Source organism: Kwoniella pini, chromosome 4 (assembly GCF_000512605.2).
Source record: "Kwoniella pini CBS 10737 chromosome 4, complete sequence".
Taxonomy (NCBI): domain Eukaryota; kingdom Fungi; phylum Basidiomycota; class Tremellomycetes; order Tremellales; family Cryptococcaceae; genus Kwoniella; species Kwoniella pini.
Window position 1 is genome coordinate 1,323,920 of NC_091719.1, and position 25,378 is coordinate 1,349,297.

The 25,378-nt window shown below is 36.3% G+C and overlaps 11 protein-coding genes across 11 annotated transcripts; 6 read left to right on the forward strand and 5 right to left on the reverse strand.

Annotated features, from left to right (window-relative positions):
• Positions 1-92: 92 nt before the first annotated feature.
• On the reverse strand, positions 93-2,485 carry I206_103511 (uncharacterized protein; the record flags this gene model as incomplete). The annotated part of the gene is made up of 8 exons (XM_070202782.1): positions 93-187; positions 241-625; positions 708-1,085; positions 1,181-1,259; positions 1,328-1,460; positions 1,583-1,950; positions 2,029-2,228; positions 2,324-2,485. 8 exons carry the CDS (start codon positions 2,483-2,485, stop codon positions 93-95), a joined length of 1,800 nt encoding a protein of 599 aa, XP_070058883.1.
• A 749-nt stretch (positions 2,486-3,234) lies between these two features.
• Positions 3,235-4,383, forward strand: I206_103512 (uncharacterized protein; the record flags this gene model as incomplete). Its single annotated transcript, XM_070202783.1, has 8 exons — positions 3,235-3,376; positions 3,462-3,539; positions 3,633-3,821; positions 3,871-3,898; positions 3,949-3,971; positions 4,043-4,064; positions 4,124-4,179; positions 4,256-4,383. The coding sequence occupies 8 exons, from the start codon at positions 3,235-3,237 to the stop codon at positions 4,381-4,383; spliced, it is 666 nt and encodes a 221-aa protein (XP_070058884.1).
• Positions 4,384-4,646: 263 nt separating this feature from the next.
• On the reverse strand, positions 4,647-5,501 carry I206_103513 (uncharacterized protein; the record flags this gene model as incomplete). The annotated part of the gene is made up of 3 exons (XM_019153256.1): positions 4,647-4,886; positions 4,993-5,187; positions 5,286-5,501. 3 exons carry the CDS (start codon positions 5,499-5,501, stop codon positions 4,647-4,649), a joined length of 651 nt encoding a protein of 216 aa, XP_019013417.1.
• A 364-nt stretch (positions 5,502-5,865) lies between these two features.
• Positions 5,866-6,714, forward strand: I206_103514 (uncharacterized protein; the record flags this gene model as incomplete). The annotated part of the gene is made up of 4 exons (XM_019153255.1): positions 5,866-6,022; positions 6,087-6,162; positions 6,279-6,366; positions 6,451-6,714. 4 exons carry the CDS (start codon positions 5,866-5,868, stop codon positions 6,712-6,714), a joined length of 585 nt encoding a protein of 194 aa, XP_019013416.1.
• Positions 6,715-7,435: 721 nt separating this feature from the next.
• Positions 7,436-9,098, reverse strand: I206_103515 (uncharacterized protein; the record flags this gene model as incomplete). Its single annotated transcript, XM_019153254.1, has 8 exons — positions 7,436-7,684; positions 7,754-8,059; positions 8,124-8,218; positions 8,301-8,472; positions 8,530-8,619; positions 8,679-8,760; positions 8,812-8,870; positions 8,934-9,098. 8 exons carry the CDS (start codon positions 9,096-9,098, stop codon positions 7,436-7,438), a joined length of 1,218 nt encoding a protein of 405 aa, XP_019013415.1.
• A 407-nt stretch (positions 9,099-9,505) lies between these two features.
• On the forward strand, positions 9,506-12,838 carry I206_103516 (uncharacterized protein; the record flags this gene model as incomplete). Its single annotated transcript, XM_019153253.1, has 11 exons — positions 9,506-9,653; positions 9,711-9,796; positions 9,862-9,969; positions 10,035-10,197; positions 10,273-10,587; positions 10,670-11,246; positions 11,308-11,462; positions 11,527-11,607; positions 11,664-11,852; positions 11,909-12,492; positions 12,560-12,838. 11 exons carry the CDS (start codon positions 9,506-9,508, stop codon positions 12,836-12,838), a joined length of 2,685 nt encoding a protein of 894 aa, XP_019013414.1.
• A 1,561-nt stretch (positions 12,839-14,399) lies between these two features.
• On the forward strand, positions 14,400-15,754 carry I206_103517 (uncharacterized protein; the record flags this gene model as incomplete). Its single annotated transcript, XM_019153252.1, has 10 exons — positions 14,400-14,442; positions 14,535-14,598; positions 14,673-14,737; positions 14,793-14,871; positions 14,937-14,965; positions 15,019-15,083; positions 15,152-15,346; positions 15,410-15,505; positions 15,567-15,620; positions 15,677-15,754. The coding sequence occupies 10 exons, from the start codon at positions 14,400-14,402 to the stop codon at positions 15,752-15,754; spliced, it is 768 nt and encodes a 255-aa protein (XP_019013413.1).
• A 402-nt stretch (positions 15,755-16,156) lies between these two features.
• Positions 16,157-18,133, reverse strand: I206_103518 (uncharacterized protein; the record flags this gene model as incomplete). The annotated part of the gene is made up of 7 exons (XM_019153251.1): positions 16,157-16,591; positions 16,688-16,814; positions 16,906-16,988; positions 17,065-17,433; positions 17,522-17,728; positions 17,804-17,983; positions 18,065-18,133. The coding sequence occupies 7 exons, from the start codon at positions 18,131-18,133 to the stop codon at positions 16,157-16,159; spliced, it is 1,470 nt and encodes a 489-aa protein (XP_019013412.1).
• A 510-nt stretch (positions 18,134-18,643) lies between these two features.
• I206_103519 (uncharacterized protein) lies at positions 18,644-19,216 on the forward strand (the record flags this gene model as incomplete). The annotated part of the gene is made up of 5 exons (XM_019153250.1): positions 18,644-18,672; positions 18,738-18,753; positions 18,816-18,847; positions 18,913-19,008; positions 19,081-19,216. 5 exons carry the CDS (start codon positions 18,644-18,646, stop codon positions 19,214-19,216), a joined length of 309 nt encoding a protein of 102 aa, XP_019013411.1.
• Positions 19,217-19,581: 365 nt separating this feature from the next.
• I206_103520 (uncharacterized protein) lies at positions 19,582-21,147 on the forward strand (the record flags this gene model as incomplete). Its single annotated transcript, XM_019153249.1, has 2 exons — positions 19,582-21,018; positions 21,094-21,147. The coding sequence occupies 2 exons, from the start codon at positions 19,582-19,584 to the stop codon at positions 21,145-21,147; spliced, it is 1,491 nt and encodes a 496-aa protein (XP_019013410.1).
• Positions 21,148-21,544: 397 nt separating this feature from the next.
• I206_103521 (uncharacterized protein) lies at positions 21,545-25,265 on the reverse strand (the record flags this gene model as incomplete). Its single annotated transcript, XM_019153248.1, has 7 exons — positions 21,545-21,727; positions 21,801-22,068; positions 22,144-22,635; positions 22,700-22,901; positions 22,963-24,080; positions 24,154-24,696; positions 24,793-25,265. The coding sequence occupies 7 exons, from the start codon at positions 25,263-25,265 to the stop codon at positions 21,545-21,547; spliced, it is 3,279 nt and encodes a 1,092-aa protein (XP_019013409.1).
• Between the last annotated feature and the right edge of the window lie 113 nt (positions 25,266-25,378).

The window sequence follows — 25,378 nt, forward strand, 5'->3', positions numbered from 1 at the left end:
ATCCAAATCTTTCCGATTTACAATATACAATATATGATATATGATATATCATATACGATTTGACGGGAAAACTTTTTACGCCTTACACATACTTAATTTTCTACTATCTCCACCATACTTGGTCTTAGATCCGATAATTTATTTACACCTAGTAAACGCATTGCCAATTGAATTTCACTTTCAAAAACTAAAATTATTTCATTCAGCTTGATTCTTCTTTTCAATGTTTATTTTACTTACTTTTAACAGCATGTATAGTACCATCTACACCTCCAACAGTTTGAGCAAATAAGAAACCTCTTCCAACACCTACAGCTTCTGCACCTAAACATAAAGCTTTAACAACATCTGTTCCACGCCAAATTCCACCATCTACAAAAATACTAAATTTCCTATCTAATGGTTTTTCATTAATAGGTGTAGTAGGTACAAGTAAATCTGGATTTTTTATTAATTCTTTTGAAGGTCCATGAGGAATTCGATATTCAGGTCTCAATAAAAATGGAGCATGTTTACGAATTTCAAGTAAAGTTGAAATTCCAGTTGCAGATGTATCTAATTGTCTTCCACCATGATTTGATAATACTACTCCATCGGCTCCATATTTGTAAGCTAATACCGCATCCTAATAAAGTGATAAACAGGTCAGAATCGGTCACAAAGGAGAAAAAAGCTGTCAAGGAAATGAAAGACCAAAATCGACTCACTTCAACAGTTTGTACACCTTTGATTATAATAGGTAACTTGGTCTGTTCCCTTATCCACTTGAGATCTTTCCAATTTAAATCTGGATCGACAGCAGAGAAAATAGCTTCTGCCACACCTTTCGTATCGCCTTGTTTATCGTACGCATCCGATTTTGGAGCTTCAAATTCTCCTTTGACCCTTATATCTCTTTCCCTCTTACCTCCAACGGGCGCATCAACGGTCAATAAGATAGCGTTGAATCCTAAACGATTGATCTTGCTTATCACCTCTTTAGCCAAATGTCGCTTGGAGTTGACGTATAATTGGAAAAACAATGGTTGGTTGTTTGTCCGTGCTGCAGTTATCTCTTCTACCGAGCATGAAGCGAAGGATGAGATCTAAGTGAGATTACATACCATTAGCTCAACACCGATCAGTGTCTCTCAGAGTCCAGAGTCGTCTGGATAAATGCAAGTAGCCATGATATACTCACACACTGTATTATTCCCGTAGCAGCCGCACCTTTGGTCAAATTCACTTCTCCATCAGGATGACCAAGTTTAGCCATCGCGCTATCGTCGTATTAAGCCATTAGCTCATGCTTTCGTAGGGCCTTGAGTGATCGGTCTTTATGACTCACGCTGGAGAGATCCATAACGGTATCGTACTATCATATCCCAAGATCTTAGTAGAGGAATCAACTTCTTTTACAGGTCGAAGTACACGAGGTCTGAATCTGATTTTTTTGTAATCCGAGTTATTTGATTCTTTAGCTAGAAAATTAAAGATACATGAATCAATAATCATTCTCATACAACCCTTTTGACCTGTTTTGACCTGAATAATCAAGGCTCAAGTAGGTTTTGAAAACTATATTAGATAAAAAAATACTTACTAATTTCATCATCTGCTGCACTAGCATAATAACCCCAAGCAACTTTACTACATAATTCTTCTGCATGTTTTTCAAAATCTCTCATATTAATAATTTGTCCTAAACCTTTTTCTTCAAATTCTTCTCTTTTTTTCTTTATTAATTCTTTTTCATCTGTTTCAGATTTTGAAATATTTAATTTTAATTTTTCTTTTTCTTCTTCATTATTAATTTCTAATTTACCTAAATGTTTTACTGATGGAGGTAAATTTTCATTATTTAATTGATCTGAAGGATGTCTTGGATTAAATATATATGAAACATCTTTTGATTTATTAGATTCAATTATTTCTCTACCACCTGGATGTTCATCTAAAAATTCCGTAACGCTAAATTTAATTAACAAAATAATCATAATCAACTTCAAAATCTATTATAATTGAAAAATACCAAATTGATTGACTCACTTATAAACATCTCCATTAATAACTACCCAAAATTCATTACTATCTTTTTTATCTAATACATCTCTTGCACTAATTTTTGCTATTTGTTTACCATTTCCACTTTGAGAAGAACGTACTTGATCTGGAACATCGGAATTTACCTTATCAGGTACAGTATCTGGTTGATAATCTAATCGAGCTCTCGTCAAGTATAGATAAGTCTAAATGTATCTTAGATCAGTTTATACTCTTTCATTCAATACCTAGAGCAGATCGGTGGCAAGATTAAATGTTAAATTAAGCGAGATAAACTTACAGGTACACTTATAGCTAATCCCGCTCCTATGATGAACTTCTGATTGATTGTGTTGGTTGATGAAGAAGATGTTTGACTACTAAGAGGCCTTCGAGATAAAAATGATTGAGGATTTGCTCGTAGATTCAATACTGCTTTTCGGAATGGAGAAAAATTCGGCATTTTGCAGATGGTTTTGTTTCTTTTTTTAGATATTTATACTTTTGTTAGCTACGATAGCGATGTTATTGCTTTTGTCGACCACTACTGAAATTAGGATTTGACTTCCTCCTCAACCTGTACAAAATACGATGATGCAAATGAAAGACTTTTAAAAGATACTCGATGATTACTTTTTTTTAAATTTCAACATCAACAAAGTCGTGATCAGGTAAAACTACTAATTAGGTGTGATCGGACCGAATTATCATGTTACTTGTATTCCGGTAAATTAATGATCCGAACAAACCAAATACTCGGAATTGCACAGTGTCGGTGTCTGATTAACATTTGTGGGGTTACTACTTTTTAGTCTTCTTCAATAATTATGTATTTATATATTCATCCTTGCAAGTACCGGGAACCAAATGTAATGCACTTGTACATTTCATAAGAACACTTCTGCTCGCAGTGTAGCTGGAAAAAGGGATAGATGCCATATGGTAAATCGTCTTCTCTTTTATACGGGTTAATTGCAGATGGACAACTCCGGTTATATCGCCTAAGCCTGATTGTGAACTGAGAGGTTGTCATCATCATCATCATCACAATCTTTGATCGTCTTTCACAGAATATTCAGTGTAATCACTGTATTGGTGAATTGGAAACTTTACAATACTATAATCTACTTACGAAATAGGTCAGGCGATACTTTCACAATAATCTTAACGATCGAGAGAATATCACATTGTTTTAATAAATTGTTAATTGAGATGAATCCAAATCAACCTTTAACATCGGAAGAGATAAATCAAGCTTACAAAGTTGAACTTTTCGATCAAGATGGGAAAAAGATAATTTTGAAAGAATTAATAAAAGATAAGAAAGTAATATTAATCTTTATAAGGCATTTTTGTAAGTCATCAATATATAATCATTAAATCAAGATAATTTAATATTTTTTTTTGAGTAAATTAATGATTATTTTGGAAAAAAAAAGGGTGTACAAATTGTCAAGTATATACATATCAATTAAATAAATCAATACCTTCTTCATCTTTATCAAATAATATAGAAAGTAAGTTTTTTTTAAATTTTTTTTCAAGGATAGAATAACAAAATATCACAAATTTTAATTGACTTTTTAATTTGTTTTATATATATTTTTAAGTATATATAATAGGTTGTGGATCATTTAAACCAATTTTACAATATATTCAAAATACTCAATCAAATTATAAAATTTTAACATGTCCTTCATTAGAAATTCATAAAATATTTAATTTAAAAAAAACTTTAAAAGGTCCTTCTTTTAATGATAATGATGATAATAAAAAAAATTATTTAGATGAAGTAGGTGGTGAAATTAAAAGAACTTGGTTATCAATTAAACAAAATTTATTTAACAGGCATGGGTGCCCTTGGACACCCTAAAGTGTGAGTCCAGCTATTGACTGCTGTGATCAGAAGCTGACCTAAATCTACAGATACATCAACCTTGATAAACCAGGTTCGTCATTAGCTTTCCTCCTGGAGTTTCCCAGTATAGTGATCAGCTGATATTGACCAATACATCTACAGGACCAAAAGTATGCGGTTATTGGTGAGTGATTTCGAGCTGTTATCTCTTCACTATCTTTGGTACTGATTTCCACATTCAAGTGAAAAAATTAGAGGACCAAATGATCAAAATGGTGGAGAAGTCATTTTTGAACAAGGTAATTTGGATTTCCTATTATCTTCTACCTTTTCTAAATTAATAATGATGCTAATTTAAATTAACTTATTTTATAGATGGTACTTGTTCTTATATTCATCGAATGCAAAATACCGTAGATCATACTGATATAGAAGATTTAGCTAAGATGATTGGTGTAAAGTATATACCTTTAACTGAAGAGCAGAAAGCCTTCCCTGGTTAGAAGACGATAATAAGGATCTATCCGATTTACTCGGTGAGATTCTTTGATTTATGTACCTGTTGTATAGATTGTAAATTCCTCAATGAATTATTATGCAAAAAAGTATACACTTGCTGAACGGCGAGATTTGTTAAATTATCAATCGTATTACATCTGTATACCAGGTAAAATACATTATCAAATAAAGTCATTTCATCTGCATGTCTGAATGCAAAGGAAATAAAAGGATGATTCGTTCGTCAGTCATGATTTACAATATAATTTTATACAGTAGCAGTTTGTACACCACCAAAAAAACTTCCAACCCAATTTTTCCACCAACCACTTTGACCTACTATACTTCCACCTCTTGCTTGATCAACTTTTGAAATTGGTCCACCTGTTATTCTACCTCGATTTACATGATTAGGTGGATATAAATTAGCACGTAAAATTGTACCTGTAGTTGCTAAAAATATAGTTGCCCATCCCCATAATGCACCTTGAACAAGAGGTGAAATTACCTATTTTGAAAAAGATTTCCTGTATTAGTCAAATATATTCCTTTGATTAAATCATGTACATTTCATACTATATTCAATTTTGAATGGTTTAACAAAATTTACTCACTTGATCTCTTAATGTTACCCAAATCACATTTTTCCAATCTACATCAACTTCTCTTCCCCAATGAAATACTCTATCTTCTTCTGCAGAAGTTACTAAAGTTCCACTTGGTTTACCTTTTTCTATTAAACCTTTTTTAGTTATTCCTTTAGAAGTTGGATGAGGTGTAAGATAAGGTCTTATAGATAAGAGATATGACTAAAATAGTTATATTCATTGATTAAAAACGTACGAAAATATCACCCATGATGTGTAGCTTATTGTTGAAATAATGAAAAAAACAAAACATAACGCACCTGTTCAAATCTTAAATCAGGCATAACAGGCATATTTTGTTTAACTCTTTTTCTACCTTCTTTTCTAAATTCAGGATGATCTTCATGATGCCCATGAACTGTAGGTAAACTATCAGGGAATTTACTTTTCTCTTCATCGTTATTACTTGAAGATGCATGATGAATTGCTTGAGCTTTTGATGAAAATGGGTTATGAGATGGATTAAAAGATGTCATCTTTTTGGTTGGCTGATTCCTCTGATTTCGGATTTTCGATGGCCTTGAGAGTATTTCAAACTTGTATACGTCGTGAAAGAAGCAATCACTCAAGTGGAGAATACACTCAAATGACGTTGAAAAAGAGAGAGTGTTAAGAGTTGGAGAGAGACCTTGATATCATCGAGCACTACAACGCCCGGACATGACCGCTTCTTCAGCTTCCTTGAAATTAACTAATACGCGTTGACAACTTCGAGGTGTAAGTTATAATATCAATTCAACTTGACATTATGCGAACATATAGTACTAATCAACTAATCTTACATCGCAAGTGTAGGGCTAAAGTCTTCGAGAAGGAATAACATTTTACACACCTCGAAAAATGGAGAATAGAATAATCAACCCTTTACACTTAACATCACTTACAATTCTCTCACCAACAAATTCACCTTTATACGTTCATTCATTCACTGGATCAGAAGATGAATTGAGGCATTATCATTTAAGTCATGCTGCTGTAGATGTTATAGAAGAAAGGAGTGAGTTTTCTTCACCCAATTGTACTTTTAACGATAATTCATCAAGCTGATTTATGAAATATAGTCGTTATGACTTCTACTCCTACTAAACCTGCTGAGTCATATTTAGGTTTATTATTTTGTATGGAAGATATGGCATTGTGAGTTTTTCTCATCAATTCGAAACTCCATCGTAATTTTCAGAGAAAGATCAGGAAGTTTACAAAAGTACAATTTTGTTGAATTATGCTAATTTCTCTATTTTCTTATTTGATAGTTATGGTTTTCAAACAATTACAAAATTACGTATGGTTTTATCAATAGCTTTAGTAGATGCTATGATAAAAGATTCAGATATAGTAGCAGTGAGTTAAAAATATATATATATATATATATATATGTTGTTTTTATCGAAAGTTTGGAAAATTAATATATACTTGATTAATTAGATTTTTAGATCTATACATAATTTATTATTGAAAACAATTACAAATCCATTTTTATCACTTTCAAATTCATTTCAAGCAATTCCAGAAAATTTAAAAAATATTGAAATTGAAAATAAAAATGAAAATAAAATTTCAAATAAAAGTATAATATCAAATTCAAAAATGTTTTCTTTTGGTCCAGAAGATATTAAAATTGAATGGTTAAAAAATAGTTTAAATTTTAATAAAAGTATAAATAAAATAGGTGAAATGTTAAATGGTTAATTTCATAATTTACAATCAAATATTAAGATATCTTTTTATTTTTTTGTAAAAAAAATTCCATAAATTAGTGAGTTAAATTTTGAAATTTCTTAAAAAATTCAATTATCAAGGTTAATTAAAAAAAACAAAAGAAAATCAGATTCACAGTTGTAAAAATATTAATAAAATACAATGTAATTTAATAAACTTATCATGAATTATATTTACAATTTGTATCCTTAATTTTCTTTTCGTTTTTTCTTCACTTTTACCTTCTTTAATTCTATATTTTCAAAATTACAAATTCAATTCTTTCTTGAAAAATCCGGTCATTTGACAAAATCATTTTCTAGATAAAAATTAACCTGGAAATTGAAAGTCTTATTTAAACTATCTCAAAAAAAAAAAACCTTTTATGGTTTTTTTATTTGTTATATTTTACCTGACCTATAATAATATATAATAAAATTACCTTATATTGACATGGCGTTTTTTTTTAACTAGAGTTTTATAGTCGTCATGACAGATACGGGGTGAACATATTCTTAGTTCTCTCATATTTCCTTTTTTTTTTTTTTTTATTAGATGGCTGTTCTTTGTAAGGATTCATAAGAAAAATAATTTGTCAAAAGATTTTGATGAAACTATCTTTGTCCCGATTTTCCTCTCATTGACCTTCGATCAGTTGGTAATCTTGTCGATCATATACATTATCTCCTACATTTCCAAACGCTGTTCTTTCCTACATTACCTTTCTTAACCAACTTATCACCTCATTTCCTCTTTCTCTCCATTTCTCATCTTCCCATTGATGATCTAAAGCACCTTCAACTCCTTCGAGAGATTCGTACCTATGTCCAACAAGTGATAAAGCTAAAGAATCGAGGAAATTCTGTTTCTCCATAGTCTTTTCCGTGCTCTCATTGTGTAAGGGTTCAAGGTGAAATGTGAGGGAAATTAGGAGGGCATGACGGGCCGTAAGGTTTGCGGACTAAGTAAATTTGAGATTTCAGACAAATGTCACATTTATACTGTTTTATATAACCAGAATAAAACTTACAATACTGCCGAATGATAATTGACCTTCTAGCAAATTAGTGAATTCAGGCGTTTGACCAAATTGCCATTCCCAACTTTTCAATTCTTCCACCCCTTTCCAAACTTTAGGCTCTTTAATCCAAATTGAATTCACTTCTCTTGTCTCCATTTTCTTATTGACCCCATTAGCGTATACTTTGTTGAACTCCGCTGTAATTGCTTGTATGAACTCATCATGGTGTATTGGATTTCTACCTGATGGTAAATAGTGATTCAAGGTGGTTACAGGTGATCGATGAGACAATATTGATTTAGTTTGCATATTTGGCTACATTTCAATTTCATTTGATAAGTAACAATCTTGTTGGTTTCATACATCTTATCGAGCTCACCGAATTTGATCTTAAAGATTTACCCAATTCTGACAATGAAGATGATATGAGCATCGTACCATGATGATATGCTCGATGTTGAATGATCTTATATGCTGAGCCAGATACGTATCATCGTCAAAAATAAAATATGATTTATGTTAATTATAATTTTCATGTGTTTAAGGGAAAAATAACTCATCTTTAATTCATTTTCGCCATCTTTGATAATTACATCATTTCTCTCATTGACAGTACATTGCTTAATACCTAATCGTTCCCTTATAGCTCGAGAAACTAATTCAGCACCATGTGATCGAGTGAATAAAAGTCGAGGTAAAATAATTGAAAAATTCGTATTACCCATATCCTATTCCATACATAAATTAGCTCTTTCCGCATAATCGTGACGGTTAAATCAGCTAACATGAAATACTGTTCCTCCGCCTGAACGTCGTCTGACTAAAGGTATACCAACTTCTCTTAAATGATGAGGGGTAGTTTCTTTCCATGGATTCTAGAACAGAACATTAGCTTTGATATGAATTCTTTTTGAACGCAGAATTACCTACTCACTTGATTACGACCAATTACCACACATGGGAAATTTCGATAAAGGAATAAAACAGGTTGTTCATGAGGTGTATTTCTTAACAACCTAATTCCCATTATGAGTTGCGAGAATTACATTCGTTGGGAAATAGCTCACCAATCTTCATAAGATAGATTAAACCATGGATCATGACTTTCTGAAATATACGCTACGGGCTACCTGAACAATCAGCTTCATCACATTTGCATTATTATATGAACATATGGAGTCTAACTTACTGCTGAAAGTTCTATAGAATCGGTAGCTGGAGTTTGAGGTTGAGCTGCTTTTTGTTCTTTTCTTGACAGAGTTGATGAGAATTGCCTGGTAGTTGATTGATTGAATAATGAAGCTGCGAATCGGGAAGAACAAGGTCGTAATATAGCTAACGGAATCATCGTCATTGTTTTCAGAGACCAGAACGAGTAATTGGATACATTTGACTAGGTCTAGTTATTTGAGTTGATATTCAGCGAGAAAGTAAGAAGCCTTGGTCCAGTGACATAGGTATGATTTCATATTGAAATTACGAAGACGGTATCAAATTTCAGGTACAGATTGTTTGACGCGTCTTTGTATTTTCCTTTACTTGTATCGATTGATGATGTACTCGTATCAAATAATGTTTTCATTTTCGCGTTTACGACTTCCCATCTCATTTGTACATAATATCATCTTCTGGTTCGCCTGTTCCAGAGAATTTTCATCATCAAGACAACTCGGAATTCACTCATAGATTCGACTTAGGGAGTGGTCAAACATTTGAGAATCATACATTCCAGCAACCTAATTCCAGACAAAGCACACCAAGATGAATCGTCGAGGACATCTGTCGACAAAGATTCCACAGGTCAAACTTCGACCTGCTCCTGTGGGATCATCTCGGCGAGCGAAAGAAGCTTCACCCATAAACATGATTGATGAAGAAATCATGCGTAGAGCTCTAGCAGATGCAGAAGGTAAATGGTTTCAGTAACGCATTATAGTAATGATGCTTATATACAGCATGTGACTAGATGAAGAGACTTCGACGGAGGCGCTCAGAAGGAATTCAAAACCTTGGAAAGGTATCACGATTACTTTTACCGGAGTGGAATCAAAAGTAAGGATCAGCTCAAGATCAATGTACTCAAAAATTACAAAGCTAATTTGGCATATCTTTTGAAGGCTGCCTTAACAGCTTTAGCTAAAGAATTAGGAGGGACGGTGGAAAATGCCTTGACGATACATGTTACGCATGTAGTAGCTGTAGGATACGGATCCGCAAAATATCTAGTAGGTCTTATCGTTAATCGGGAAGGAAGTTTCAGGGATGTAATGCAGCTGATTGTGGTGATTAGTACGCTGTCGAGCACAGTCTACCAGTGATGAAACCCTCATGGATCGAAGAAGCGCATGCAGCATGGCTTAATGGAGATGAGCTTGATATTGAGGCGGACGAGGAAAATCATCGTCTGTTGCCTTTCATAGGTTTAAAGATAGCTATGTCAGGTATCGAACCTTGTGAGCAGTTCCGCAGTTCTGTTCCAAGCTGAAGATCGCTGGTTGCTTGCTAACGACATGTACTGCGCATGATAGTGGATAGGCGTAAACAGTTGATCAAGTTTATTCAATCGTCCGGCGGTCAATATTCCAAAGATTTGGATCGATCATGTACACATCTGATATCAGCTAAACCAACGAATGAACCTCGTTCGTCTGAGAAGGTGAAATGGGCTTTGAGAGAGATAGCAGAACTGGAAGCTCGAAAACGAAAAGGAGTTCGAACTGATGAAGAGGAGATGAAGATTGTTTACGAGGAATGGGTTTGGGATTGTGTAGCATACAAAGGCAGATGGAAAGAAGATTATTATGATGCTAGAAAAGCTAGGCGAGGAGGGAAAGTCATTCCTGGTGAGTGCTCTGGTAGATACTTTATCGCATTCTCTGTTATTCGATGACACACGTATTAAGCTGAAACCTTTCGTCCTCTCAGAGGACGTGATTAACGGTAGGATAAGCTTACAATCGAATAAGAACGTCACAACAGACGGTGCAACAGCTTCAAAGGCCGCTCTGGATAGCAACGAACCAGCCGTCATGAGAAAACGTAAACGAGAATCGATAAATACGCTGGTAACAGAACTAGTATCGACTACTGGTACAAAGCCTCGTGATAAATCTATACCGAAACGGTCATTGTCTCCCCCAAAGCCGCCCACCTCAGCAGCTGCCCTTGATCAGCAGCCAGATCGGAAGCCATCTCTATTACACGTATCCAGATCAACTTCCTTCGCTATCAACGCTCCTCGAGAAGAGAAGTCTGATCTTGATCGAACAACGGCTATACCTCCTGTAATCGATCAAAGTACGATGGAGACTGAAGATACCAGACAAGACATCGCTGCCGATGCGCTGATACCCAAAAGGTTTTTTGAAGGGCTGCGCTTCAGTCATGTGATACAAGAACAATGTGACGGGCTTGAAAATGCTATACGTCAACATGGTGGAACCGTTATCAACGATGAAAATAGGAGGGAGGGGGAGCGGGTAGATTACATCATTGTCAGGCTGTGAGTTGGAACGATTGTGGCTTATTGAGACCAGCAGGATAAAAGCTGACTGAGATCCCAGATGTTCTGAGATACGGCCACATTTGAGCGAGAGCGATAAAGATACCATAGTTGTTACAGAGTGCTGGGTCGAGGGATGTTGCTTCGAGGAAACGCTATTGACGCCGGATAAGCACATCGTATTCAGACCTTTACCTGCTGAGATGCCTATACAGGGTAAGCCCTTGCACGATTCATCGTGAGCCGAATCGAGCTGACCAGTCGATCCATTGGCGGGTAGACGCATCCAAATTAATTGTCCACCTATCTGGCTTTTCGGCTGAGAATAACGTATACATGCGAAGACTATTACGTGCCATTGGTAAGGTTTCGTCGATACCCTACCAGAGTATCATTCGTGCTAACATCTGGTATTAGGCGGAACACTATCAGTCAAACTAAATCGACAAAGTACGCATCTCATTACAGCAGTAACAACAGGTCAGAAAGTTGAGAAAGCTAGAGAGTGGGGGGTAAAGGTGATGAAAGACTCTTGGCTGATAGCTACGGGTCGGTCGGGTAAAATTGAGCCCGAAGCAGATCATGTTCTTTCTCCGGCGGTTGAAGGTATGTCGAACTACACCCGTTTGCTCTGCGTCATAGCTGATGCCACCCCACGAAAGTCACACGCATACCGGGTAGAACAAGCGATTTGACAGCAAACATGTCCACAATATCTAATCTACCAGACAACAGTGATTTCGCATTGCGTCAATCTTCTTCCAAACCGACTTCACAGCTCCCGTTAATATCACCTGGACGGATGCTCAAGCCGTCACCTACACACATCGATGACGCAATGACATCGACATCATCGATTGGCGGTCACGGCAGTAGGACCACCACATCGATTATACAAGATAATAATGTACTTTCACCCCCTAAAGTGTCGACTGAGCGTATTTTGAATTCAGCAATACCTCATAAAAGCGCGTCGGAAATAATCATTAGCGAACCAAGTAAATTAGCAAAATTTGCTTCTGCTCCGATATCTGAGTCCTTAGCTGCACGACAGCTCACAACAAAAGCAGAAATTGGCAATAGTTTGGGTGAAAGAGCTGCTTCCACAGGTAGTTTGGGTATGGGAAAGTCTATAACAAATGGTGGAGGAATGACCGAAGCATTGAGGCAACTTGCTGAGAAAGATGGAAGTACGTCCGGTAAAGGGAGGGTAATAAGGCGGCCTAGACCAAGCGCACGGATAAAGGTGAGTTACAATAATGAGCTTTCATATTTTTTCAAGAAGAATTCCTGCTGATGTGAATGTCATTTAGAATACCCGTTCACCTATAAATAGTGTTTCACCTGCTGCATCAAGAATATCAGGTCCACCTTCCCCATCTCATATCGATCCTGACACTTCATATTTCGGTGCAGATGGCACGTCTGCACATGATGCAGAGGGAAATATACCTATGATTGATAATGTAGCAGAAGAGAGTGTACAGGTCAGATACGTAGATGCGGTTTCAGCGAGGGAAAGGAAAAAGATTAGAGCTATGTTTAACGGACCTGATGAGGATGGGGGAAGTGCAAAGAAGAGGAGGAAGTAAAGATGAAGCATTTGATAATCTATATGGTTTAATTGTATCAGTCTGAAAGATATGGCAAATGCTTGAAGCTTCCTGACTTCATGCAGTGCGTATTCAGCCATTTCCTTCGATTATGAATCCCGTTGAGGTGCTGGTCTGGAGCGCGAAGATACTTGATCAGATTGTCTTGGCAGTTTCTTCAAACTTGAAAAGAAAGCTTATTGAGATATGGATAAAAATATCTTTGATAACCGGTATGAAGGAAGGTTTCTTTTAAACCCTTGATTATCGGTGGCGTGCGCTTCCGTTCAATTCTTGTCACTTTTTTTTTCTATTCGTTCTCACCATAACTATTCATTAAGGCTCTAAACCGAACTTAGGTATCTGAATAAGAAGGAACACATGTTGACATCAACACCTCTTTATATGTACTGTACTTGTGTTTCACATGTGAATGAATAACGGCAATTTAACTTTTCAGGGTTTTATTTCTTTCCATTGTCAATAGATAAGCTTTGCGAAAATCTTTAAAAATAAGGGTTATTTATACTTTGATAGGTCTTCTTATCTCGCGTCATCATCATATCAGTTATAAACGTTCCAGACCAAAAACTGCGATTGGGATATACACAGCTTGTTATAATTTCATTTGAATAATTCGTTTCAAGGATCATTAAATCCTACCTAAACTGTGAGAAGATTACAGTACTATACCATCATAGAAGGAACATAGAACATGACAGATGGTGGTATAAATCATATTGTTTTGTTTTTTTGCCACTCAAACATTTATCTCAGGGTTTATATTAAGGGTATGCCGGCAATGATTCATTATGACATGTAACCGTATTTTTCAAGTTCTTTCTTGCATGAGAACTTTTTGCTATTCATTATTATACTAATCCCATTTTAAACTTAACCTTTTTGTGAGAAAGATCAATTTCATAAATACCTTTTTCATCCAACGTTTATATATCTTATCAACCTCATTTTACCTTTGATTTTCACTTCCTTCGCATTAGTGAAAAATCAAAACGAACGTGAGTAATCTTTTTTATGGCTGGCTATTCAAGATAAGGCTTTATTTTCTTTTGTTCACTTCTATTGTCATTGTTTCTACTTTCATTCTACTCTGTCATCATTCTTGATGATTCTATCAATTCATGTGTGAAACACATTGTCATATCACGTTTAGTATACCGTGATTGTCACTATGTTATCACTCTCAACAATCTATCCAACTCTTTCATTCTCCGTACAAATACATCATCCAATACTTTTGCCTAATCCTTTAGTATTTACGGCACAAGTGAAAACGTGAGACATATATCCAATTAGTTCAGATTGTTGTTTTTGTTGTGCTTGATTTTTCGTTTCTCACGCCTTCATCCCTATTCCGTGGTTCTGGCTTTTTGACTCTAGGCTCTGTGCTTCAATCATTTTACCTCATGTTGTTTACCTGTCTCAATGGATCTTACTAACGACCTGATTCTGACTTAGCCAAACCTCCTTATACATCGCCAAACCAACTCTTACGCCTGTGACAGCAGCGATACCCATTCAACCAATAGCATTTGACAAGATGTCGACCGAGACTGCTACTGCACCCAGTCAAGAAGTACCAAGTGAGTGACGCGTTCAAATATCCTCACTTGTTCAGCTATGACTTCTCTAGACTATTGAAAGTCCTTTGTACTCACTCTCAGTCTTTTCGTAGGTTTCAAGATTGTAGGAAAGCTTGACGGAGTTCCCGTAGTTCATGACTCGGTGACTTACGCTTCGTAAGTCATCTCATCGAAGCTGATGAAAAATCCTGCTATATTATCAGGAAGGCTGATCATCGTGTATCCCATAGACAAGTCATTCAATCAAACGAGTACACTGCCAAGCTCTATGCCACGGCTCTCGCTATCGCCAACAGTAAGCTTCCTGTCTCGCAGTTGAAGCAATCTCGAGCTCATGCTTCGCCAAATAGAATCATACGAAGTAGCTACCCCTGTCCTTCTTCGCACCAAGCCTCTCTTGGAATCTGCAGACGGTTTGGCTGTGGCCACGTAAGTAATCTGGGCTCGTCCTACATCATGCAGCGGATCATGGCTGATCATTCTTGTATCCATAGATTCGACCGAGCTGAAGCCACTTTCCCATGTAAGTTATTCTCGGGACGCCGCTTCCTATCAGGCTGACATATTTTCCATCAGACCCATTCAAGACCCCTACTCAAGACTTGATCGTCGTCAAGCAAGCTAAAGGTATATATGATGACGTGAGAGCCTTTGCATCCCGAGTCATAAGTCGCACGTGTGTAAGACTAACGAGCAGAAACTGATGTAGCGAGTCCACCCATACATTCTATCCGCTCAACCTGTCCTCACCGACCTCGTCAACAAGACTGCCCAAATTAACGAAGCTATCAGTTCAAGAGCGGTAGCCACCATTCACACCTCTCAAGACCTAGCTCATTCCTTAATTGAACAATTGAAACACCTTGCTGAAAATGGTCAAGCTTTACCTGGTGCTTTGGTCAATGTATGTGGCCTACAGCCGTGTATAGATTCTCCGGGCGTCAGCTGACTGCCGTTTCGCACTTAGGGAGTTGGGAAAATATCCGGAGACTTAAAGGAGATCGTTTTCGCCAAAGACGCTACTGTACAAGACAAGAGTAACAAGCTTGCTGCATATGTGAAGGTGAGCTATGCTACGAAAATATTCCCGCTCAAGTAGCTGATTGGATTGATATGATTACCAGGATCAAGCCAAACCTGTAATTGATGAAATTTATAATTACGTCAACGCTGCTAAGGTGAGTTGAAACTGGATTCCTAACAAAGGTCATACAGCTAACGAGAAACCATACAGATCAAGGCTCAAGAAGAAGCTGAAAGAGTCGGTGAAGCTGCCAATGGCACTGTCGAGAACACCCCAGCTCAATCTTAGGTACTGATTAATAGACGTTTAGCCTTCTCACCCAATTTTGTGTATAGAATATTTCCCAATTCCTTCTGTTGCCTCGTCACTGTAGATTACTCGAGTTTTTTCCACCCTTTTATAGATATATTTTTGCCTCTCGCCGGATCGATGATATGCACTGATGTAAAATCGACTGTAACCGACGATGAAATATACTGATTCAGCGTCCCTGCGTACAGATATTTGGTGTAATCAATGTTTACATTGTATTTGCACGATAGTATACAACCTAATTTACTAAGATGGTCCATGATTCATCTCAAGACTGAATGTAACGACGAAACAAATTCCTTTCTCGCTCGCTTCATCTAAATGTAAGGTCCAATCTGATTTCTTGAAAATTTCTTTGGAAAATATAGACAAAATTGCTCAACGATTATTCATTTTTTGTTGTCTTTTAAACATTTCCATAGCTTTTGCAATTCTGTTTTCCTGTTCATTCTCTTTTTGATTATTATTTTTTCCTTTAATTTCATTTTCATTTGATTTTAAATTTAAATTTGAATTTAAAGTATTAATACCTGAAGGATGATCTGAAGTTAATTCTTCAATTTTTATATTTGTTGATGTTGAAGAATTTGAATTTGAATTTGATGAAATTACAATTCTTTTTTTAATTTCACCTTTTAACATTATACCTAAACCTTTTGCACCTTTTCCAACTGTTATAAATTTATCTATTTTAGGTAAATTTGAATTTTTATTAGATGAAGAAGAAGCAGAAGAATATAATCTAAATAAAGTTTTATGCCAACGTAATTGTGCTGTTAAATGTGGTAATAATGAAAAAGATGGATTTGATATCTAAAACCCCGAAAAATTAAAAAATCAAAATTAAATTAGCTGAGAATGGAAAAAACCAAAAAAAATATATCATTTAATTATTTTTTTTGAACTTACAGGAAAAGTTGTCATTGGATCTAATATTATTGGATCTTTAGGATTTGAATTTTTAAAATAACATCTTTCTAAAACATCTCTAAATTTTGGTATAGCGTGTGTCATAAGTTTTGTATGATATGGACAACTATATTTTCAAATGAAATAAAAAATCATAATCAGATTTTTTCTTGAATGAACATATCTCTCAGAAAAATAAACAAAAAAAAAAAACTCACGGCATAGATACATCCATTACTGGATTTGCTAAATTTAAATGTTGTAATCTTTCAATTACCTGTAAGACTGCATGATGTGTACCCTATTTTTTCATTATAAAATGGATTTGTCAACAATTTTGAGACGATTTATATGAAAAAAAAATCAACTTTACTCACAGTAACAACCAAAACTTTACTACTATTTATTATACCTGCACTTGCCCATTCTTGTCTTGGTCCAATTGTACCTCCACTTCCTGTAATTTCATTTTCCCTTTCCCAATCTCTTTGTAAACTATGTATTTCATCTAAAATTAATTGCATAGCTCTACGTCTTTTTAATGGAGTTGAATTAGGATTTAAATCAGATTCTTCATTTATAGAATCATCTTCATCTATATCTGTTGAACGTGGAGAAGGAGGAGGAGGAGGAACAAAGTATGAAGGTGAAGATAAAGAATGAAAATGTCGAGCAGATAAAACAGTTGTTAAATGTGATCTTGGATATGTATTAGGTGGTGAAGGAGGTAAAGAAGTATATATTCGCTTTTTATAAAAAAAAAACCCCCCAATTTGAAAATCAGCCTTTCTCGTTTTATATAGAAAGAAATAGTTCTAAGAAAAATTGACTTACAGCCAGTCTTACACCTGTACCCAAATCTAACCTTCCACTTGCTACTAAAGCTGTCAAAGTTCCTATAAATCCATGACCTGCTAAATGAGTTGTTCCTTCTGGTAATAATGTTGGTGTTCCATTTTTTTCTTGAGCAGAAGCTAAAATTGCTATTGAAGATGTAAGGATAAATGCGGCAGTAACGTCAGGTCGTTTCATTAATTCTTCCTATATCACATACATATCGTCAATCAACGCGACTTTAAACTAAAGCGTTCGTTATAATGTTTAACATAAACTCACTAAACTTCTACCTTCTACCCATCCCCTCATCCATCCTTTGACTTGCTTTAAACCCGCATCACTCATTCCTCTGGTTTCGTAACCTATCGTAGCATCTGGACTGAGCAAAGCTTCAGAAGCTTCATCCCATATTTTCAATGATGATGGCGTAGGTGAAGTCGGTGTATGTGGATATGATCCCTACGCAAACAGATAAAAGATCAATTCTGGAAACAATAAAGTCGTGTCGGGAGGGTTTAGCAAGACTAAAAAACGACTTACAAGTCCAGCAAATAGTAGACATGTTCCAGATTGTTCATTCAGACTTGATGTTGATGCAGAACGGGTCATCCAATTGAACCGATTTGATTTGATAACATTTCTATGAACCCCTCTTGAAGATGTCAAAGCGATCTGGGAACATCGTGAGAAATGAAATATGCGCATATTCGAATTGATTATCGCCCAGCTCTTTTTGACTCTTTATCGAATGAGATTCTCAAATATCGCTCTTCCTATGATTTTGACTTTTTGGATGAACATATGTTTCGTCAGAAGGACTGGCTCTCTTGATGGTCGATAGCAGTTGTATGTATTGTTATTGTTTTGTCAAATTCTAGTTGATCCGTTGATTACTTATTTTTGGCCGCCAACCGGGATCTTGAAATAACGTTAACCGATCACTTTTTGTGGGCTTTATTCGGTAATGATTTGATCTCAGCTTCAGCAGCTCATGACTTTATGCACTTCCTTTCTTCATCAACTTCGTCAACATCAGGAGCACATAACGAAGCATTTGTGATTTACGCTGACCATTCATACTGATCTAACAAAGTGGGAGCATCAAGAACATTACAGAAAATGAGTCAAACTCTCATTCAATTCAAAGTGTAAGTTGGGCCTTCAGTCCCTGTCTCTCACCTATCAGTTCGTTACTGATCATGTATTCTGATAGGACGGGTGACGTTCAGGTAACCGTTTCTCTTCAACACTTTTTACAAACTTAACAGACAAAGCTGACTTCCCAATGTAGGGAGTGAGTTTCCGATACTATACTCAAAAGGAGTGAGTTGTGCCTTGATACGTTCTAAATGAAGAGACTTGATTGATTGTATTGTATTGTATGGTAGAGCTCAAAAACTTGGCTTGAAAGGGTATGTATATAATCATGATGATTCAAGCGTACAAGGAATTGCTGTAGGTGTGGAAGATAAAGTCAAACAATTGTACATTTCATTTGTTCTAGTTATGGGCATATCGAAAGACAGATGTGACTGATTTTGGTATTACGATAATAGTCAATCGTATCTCTCAAAAGGTCCTTCAACTGCTCAAGTACATAATGTCGAGCTTATTCAAAATAATTCTAGCGCAAGTGAAGAAGAGATAAAAAAAGCCTTAGGCGGTTCTAGTGGTTTCGAAGTCAGGCGATAGGATTTTACAATTGACACCATATCCAAACCGTCAAAATCCAATTGTAGCATATTTTCATAGCGATCATCTAGTTCTTTCATTTTGGTTACAGATTGGAACCTACTTACGAAATAGACACTTTCCGTTGCATCTTTATGCTACAGGAATAATTCGAAAGACAAATTAAACCACTACTTGTTGCCACGTGCTCTACGCGTCCTTGTTTTGAACATTCATGCATTTATACGCGTTATGAATTGACAACATGACTGCTAGTGCTTTTCATTGTTAATTTTGCTTATTAATTGACCGTCTTGCGTAGACTTGGAGCTTGATTCGTGTATATCCGAAGCAGAGAGCTCTACAATATATGTATAGTCGCGAACATGTCATCTTCAACAAGTTTTCTACTTCAAAGTTCTTCTTCATCTTCTTCCGCTCTTCCCGACTCACCTGCTCTCTCCCTTTTACCATTCTCACTTGGGCCAAATTCAGCACCTTACACATCAAATTCAGCACCCTTATCAAGTTACTTCAAACCACGTCCAAATCCTAACGGGTCGAATTCAGTTATAGCTGCTTTCAGAGGTAGATCAGTCGTTGGCCAAGAAATAGACATTCCAAAAGGTTGGAAAGGTATCATACTGAGTACAAGTAAAAGACCTGATAAAGGTGGTATTGAAATTCATTCAGATCAATTCAATCTAAAATCAACACCTACTCCAAATCCAAAAGAAGATCAAGAGAATGCCAGGCATGACGATGGGTTGCAATTGAGACGTACAACAAGACAATCATCAGCTCCAGGTGGTAGGAATGTAAATGGAAAAGTGAAAGGAGAAGGTCAAATAGCATTATCAAAACCTAAAATACGTACAAGTGGTATAGTAATTAGACAATCCAAAAAACGTTATAGATTTGATTCTGACGATGAGGAAGAAGAAGGAGAACAAAAAGAAGAAGAAAATCAATTGAGTAGAACACCAAGTAAAAGAAGTCGTTTAATTGAAAGTGGAGGATATATAACACCTCAAAAATCAAGTATATCATATACAACGGTAAAAAATGATGAAGAAAGTTATAATTATAATAATGATACTATAATTATACCTGAAATAATTATTCAAGAAGCAACTCCTTTAAAAAATCCTTTACCTACACCTAAAAAAAGATTGAATGAAAGAAAATCTTCTCCTACACCTGAATCCAAAGATCGAAGGAGTAAAAATCAATTACCAGAAATTACCGAAAGTTTAGAATTAGTAGAAAAGGAAATTCAATTTGAAACATCTGATCCTTTTATAAATGAAGAAAGCAATGAATTTCAAATTTCCAATCAAATGAATTTTGAAAATAATGAATTAATAAATGAGATTAATGGTTCATTATCAAAAGAAACAATTATAAAAGTAGAAGAAGAACATTTAATACCTTCACCATCTACAGAGAATGATTTACCAAATTTTGAATTTAATACTAAGTCAGAAGAAAATGAAAATATGACTTCTAGTATTAAAAATGAATTGAATCCTTTAAATGAATTTGAAGAACAAGAAGAAAATTATGAAGGACCAATTAGATTATTAAAACCAATTTCAAAATTTGATAAATTTATACTTTATACACCTGATGATCCTTTAATAGGATTTAGATCAGAAGAATTATCAATTAACGAAATTGAAAAACAAAAAGATAAAGATCAATCAATTGATACGAAAGATACCATTCAAGTTAGAAGATCTTGGTGGAGATCTGGTGGATCTGGTGAAGGTGGTGATGAATTTATAAGAGGTTTAGGTGAATTTTTAGGTTTAATGGAGAATGTTAGTGACTTTTTTTTACCTTTTTCTTTATAAGTCTCAATGAACGTTAATTGTTTTGCTTTTGGGGTAAATCAGTTGAATAAACCTGTTTATCTTGATGACTTAGAAGACGATGATGAAGATGATTAATTAGGAATCACACTGAATATCTGGATTTTAACGAATTTTCTGTAATAGGTAGTCCACTTCTAATATTTGAATTTGTGAGATTAAATTATACTCTAGCTGGAGTTCAACGTATTTCATAATGCATATGTATGTATGTAATAATATATAAAAAACTATGAAACAAGCAATGAAGAGTCCAAAATACGAATTATCATTATAAATATAAAGCAATTTGAAGATATTCTTCTTTTAATTTCGAGAATCAATACCATTCTCGAGATAAATTTAACATAACAACAAATATATTAAAGTTGTGATGAGTTTGACAAAATAAAAATACAACATATACCGTTCATTTGTTCTCTAAATCAAAATCATGTTTTCCCTCTTTTCTTTGTGGAAAGAATAGAAATTTTGATTATCCTCCTTCTTGAAAATATCCTTCAAACATTGATTCATGTCTTAATAAACTATTTTTAATAACACCATGAACATGTAAAAATAATTTAGGATATCTTGAAGTGAAATAATGTAAAAAACCATTAGGTAATTGACCTAAATGTCTTTTTACAGAAGGTTCTAAATCTTGATAATGATGTTTCTATAATCACCAAAAGAAAAATTATCAGCATGAAAATACCTCTGTTTAAAATTAATTCTGAACGAAAACATACTTTATTCCTCATTGCTCTTAATAAATCCCTTACACTATTTCCTTTATATTTTCTATATTTACCTAAATTATTCGTAAATGTTTTATCTAATTTACTATACCAATCTTTTCCAACTACATCATTTGCATTAGTTTCTAATGTAATCAAAGTTGGTTCAGGTGGATCATTTTCCATAATTTCAAATCGATCAGAAGCGTCACAAAGAAAACTTAATCTCTTGCCTGGATTCCAGAAAAAGGGATGTACTAAGCATTCTGAGGTATCCGGTCTACAGCATTGTTCACGGACTTTAGCGCCAACCCAGTAAACCGATATTGTTTATCGAGTAACAAGGACAACTCACCTGGATCCAGGTTCCAGACTTAGTAATCTTCCTATCAGTTCTTTCGCTTCTTCACCCTCTTCTCCTAATATACTAAGGTTTTCCATATTCACCATATCTCCTTTCACTATATTACTTTCCCTGTTATAAGTCTCGCCATAGGGATGTTCTCCAGACATCAAAACCCAGAAATATAGACAACCCAGTGCGAATAAGTCCACGGCTTTGGTCAACCTATTATTCTTATCTTTATCTTCGATTGGGGGAGTATTATCGTCCAACAGGCTTGAAGAGGAAGAAGAAGAGAATGTAGAAGTCGGGTCAAAGAGAACTCCCTCGTTGAGTTTGACTTGTCCTCTTATACATTCTGGTGCTCTCCAGCCTAAACTTCCAGCTAAATTGTTGGCGGTCGGTGCGAAAGAAGATTGACCTTGATCTAATCTTCTTGCTAAGCCAAAATCACTGACAAGCATCCTCAAAGCTCCATCTTTACCTCTAGAGACGAGTACATTCCTGTCGATATATAGGTATCAGCTTAAATCCTTCCTGCCCAGAAAGTCATACAAAAATTGCTTACTGAGGTTTTATATCACGATGTATGATTTTCATACCATGTAAATGCTTCAATCCTGCGGTTATCTGCGTTAGAGCTTTCTTTCTGTCTAAAGCAACAGCCAATTCGAAGTGTTTATCTGGAGTCTCGATAAGGTCCGCTAACGAAGCTTGACAAAGATCCAAAGCAATATATAAGAAATTATCTCGTTTCTCTTGGCAATAATCTATTTTGTTATTTCGTTAGCTTGCTTCTTCAACGTCAGGATGGCAAAGTCGAGATCTTACATCTTATCACGTTCGGATGATCATCTGAAGCTTGGAGAAGTTTGACTTCTTGACTTGCTAGTCTGGTGAAGTCACTGAGAAGTCGTTTGACAGCGACTGGTCTTCCGCCCCAAGTACCTTTCAAGACTACTGTCCCATGAGACCCGAATCCAATGATGTTATCAGAAATCGACAATCGTTCCTTATCTTCTTGATCCAGTAGATCGGTTGATGACATTTCTCTAGGTAAATCAGGCAAGGGTTTCTCATCTTTGCCACTCGGCGAACTAGCTGAAGGAGACCCCGCGTCATCTTCGTCATCTTCTCCCCCTTCTTCAAGTATTGCAGCCGAGGAATCTCTCCTCTTTTTCCTTCCCCTTACTCTCCGCCTCGCGGACTTCTTCTTCGGTGCGGGAGAATCTTCGTCTACCAGAGGCGCCAAAGCCGGTGGACATCCAGCTTCTAATTCAGGTTTTTCTCCAGAAGTAGGTGCGGTCGTGCCTTCTGGTGCAATCAAGAGGGGAGTCTTCTCGTCAGCAGACGGAGAAGTTTGCTTGACCCTGTGAGAGTTTGCGAATTGGGTTATGGCGATGCCACAGATGATCATTAGAGTACCTATCGCGCTTAAGATCCACCAGAACCACCCTCTACGTGGTATTACCCTTTCTCTGATGGAAGAGACAGGCTGAGCGGGCGGTTGAGCTAGTATCAAGGCTTTATCATCTGCAGGTGGATCAATGAGATACGGAAGGAGTTGGTCCTTTTCAGGTAGATCTTCAGTCAATACGAAAGACCCGTTTGTCAAGCTGCCGGGTCGAGGTGGCGGAGCGAAATTGATTAGGGGGTAAGCTGATGATGATAGCGCGTATAGTAAGGGTCTGGATCCATTAGGCTTAACATTGGTGCGATCTTCGGCCGATTGAATAACAGAAGAAGCATTTTCTGAGGGAGGTAGCGATAGTTGAAGAGGCAATGACCCGATATATGTGGATTGTGGCTTTTGAGCAATATCCATAAAATGCTGGTATGGTCTCGAAGTTGGCGGAAATAGAGTCGGAAGATGAGGGGGAGGTTGAGGGACTAGGATAGGGTTGGCTGAAGTTGAATCGAGAGGCACAAGAATATCGTATACCGCAATTCTGCGTCGATACTCTTTGTCAGCGAGCTACCTCCCTTGTTCGGTCGAAATCAGTGGCCAAGACATAGACTCACCCGATACTATCTAATCTCGTTACCCATTTCACCCCACTAGCATTCTCGACTCCCACAGCGTCACCATCATAAGCCAATTCGACTCTCGTCTTTTTGGCTCCTGGGTCATTCCAACCTTGGTCCGCTAGTCCGTTCTTCGCCCAGTATTCGGCAAGTGGCCTGTCATAACTATTCGGAGTATATGTTGAATAGGTAATTTCTTGAGCTCCAGCATTTCGTTTGGCTTCGATGACATTTTGATATACCGTAGACGTTGCGGTTGAAGGGGATAGTCCGACCGAAGCGACTGGAGGAGAATGTATAGTCAGACGATAATCGGTCCTGCCTACGAAAAGTAGATCCCTATTTGATCTATTTGAACCTTCTAAATCATCCAATGGATCTTCATTTTCGCAAACACACTGGGAGTTGTTAGTTCCGAACGAGTTGAAACAGTCTAGTTGTTGTCCTGTACGCAAGTCCAAAGTGAGGAGGGAAGTATGTTTTGACCCTGTGAATATTCTACTTGGCGAATGAGGGAAAGTGAAAGGAGAAAGTTCGATACTGCGCAATTTTTCATTCAACGTTGTGAGCACACAGATCTGTTTTTGGGCAGGCAGACCTTGGGCTTATCATCCTAGAATGAAAGATCAAACTCACAGTTGTTCTACTGAAAGGGGTAGTTTCCGGATTTTTGGTGTACCTCCCCCTTCCTTTGTCGTATCCTGACCTTGATCACCATCTTCATCTTCGAAGACGTATAGACTCCCACTAAGCGGTTCTACTATATATTCCTCCTCATTGCCCTTGCCCCTTATTTCACCGCCTACTAGGGGTTCAACACCGTCTCTTAACGACCATTTGATTTTACCCGTATCTCGTTCCACAGCATGTAAAGATCCATCAATAGTCGAAATAATCACGAAAGGAAGGACATCATGATCTACTTCAGGTTGTACTGGAGGTGCTTGATACCTCCTACTACTTCGATGGGTTGAAGATTGAGTGGTTGTAAATTGTGGAAGAGCTACGAGGGCTGCTGGTTCAGGTGCCGCATATGTCGGTGCGAGTAAAATGAGCGGTAATAGTAAAGCTAACAAGTGGGATACTATTATTGTCGTAGACAGGACCATGATGGTCGAACCATTGAAGCGATATGATATTACTCAACCGTGACCAGGAGACTAATGTGTTGTGTCCAGTAATAAGATTTAGAGTGAAGCGCTGTATTGAGTGAACATTTGAT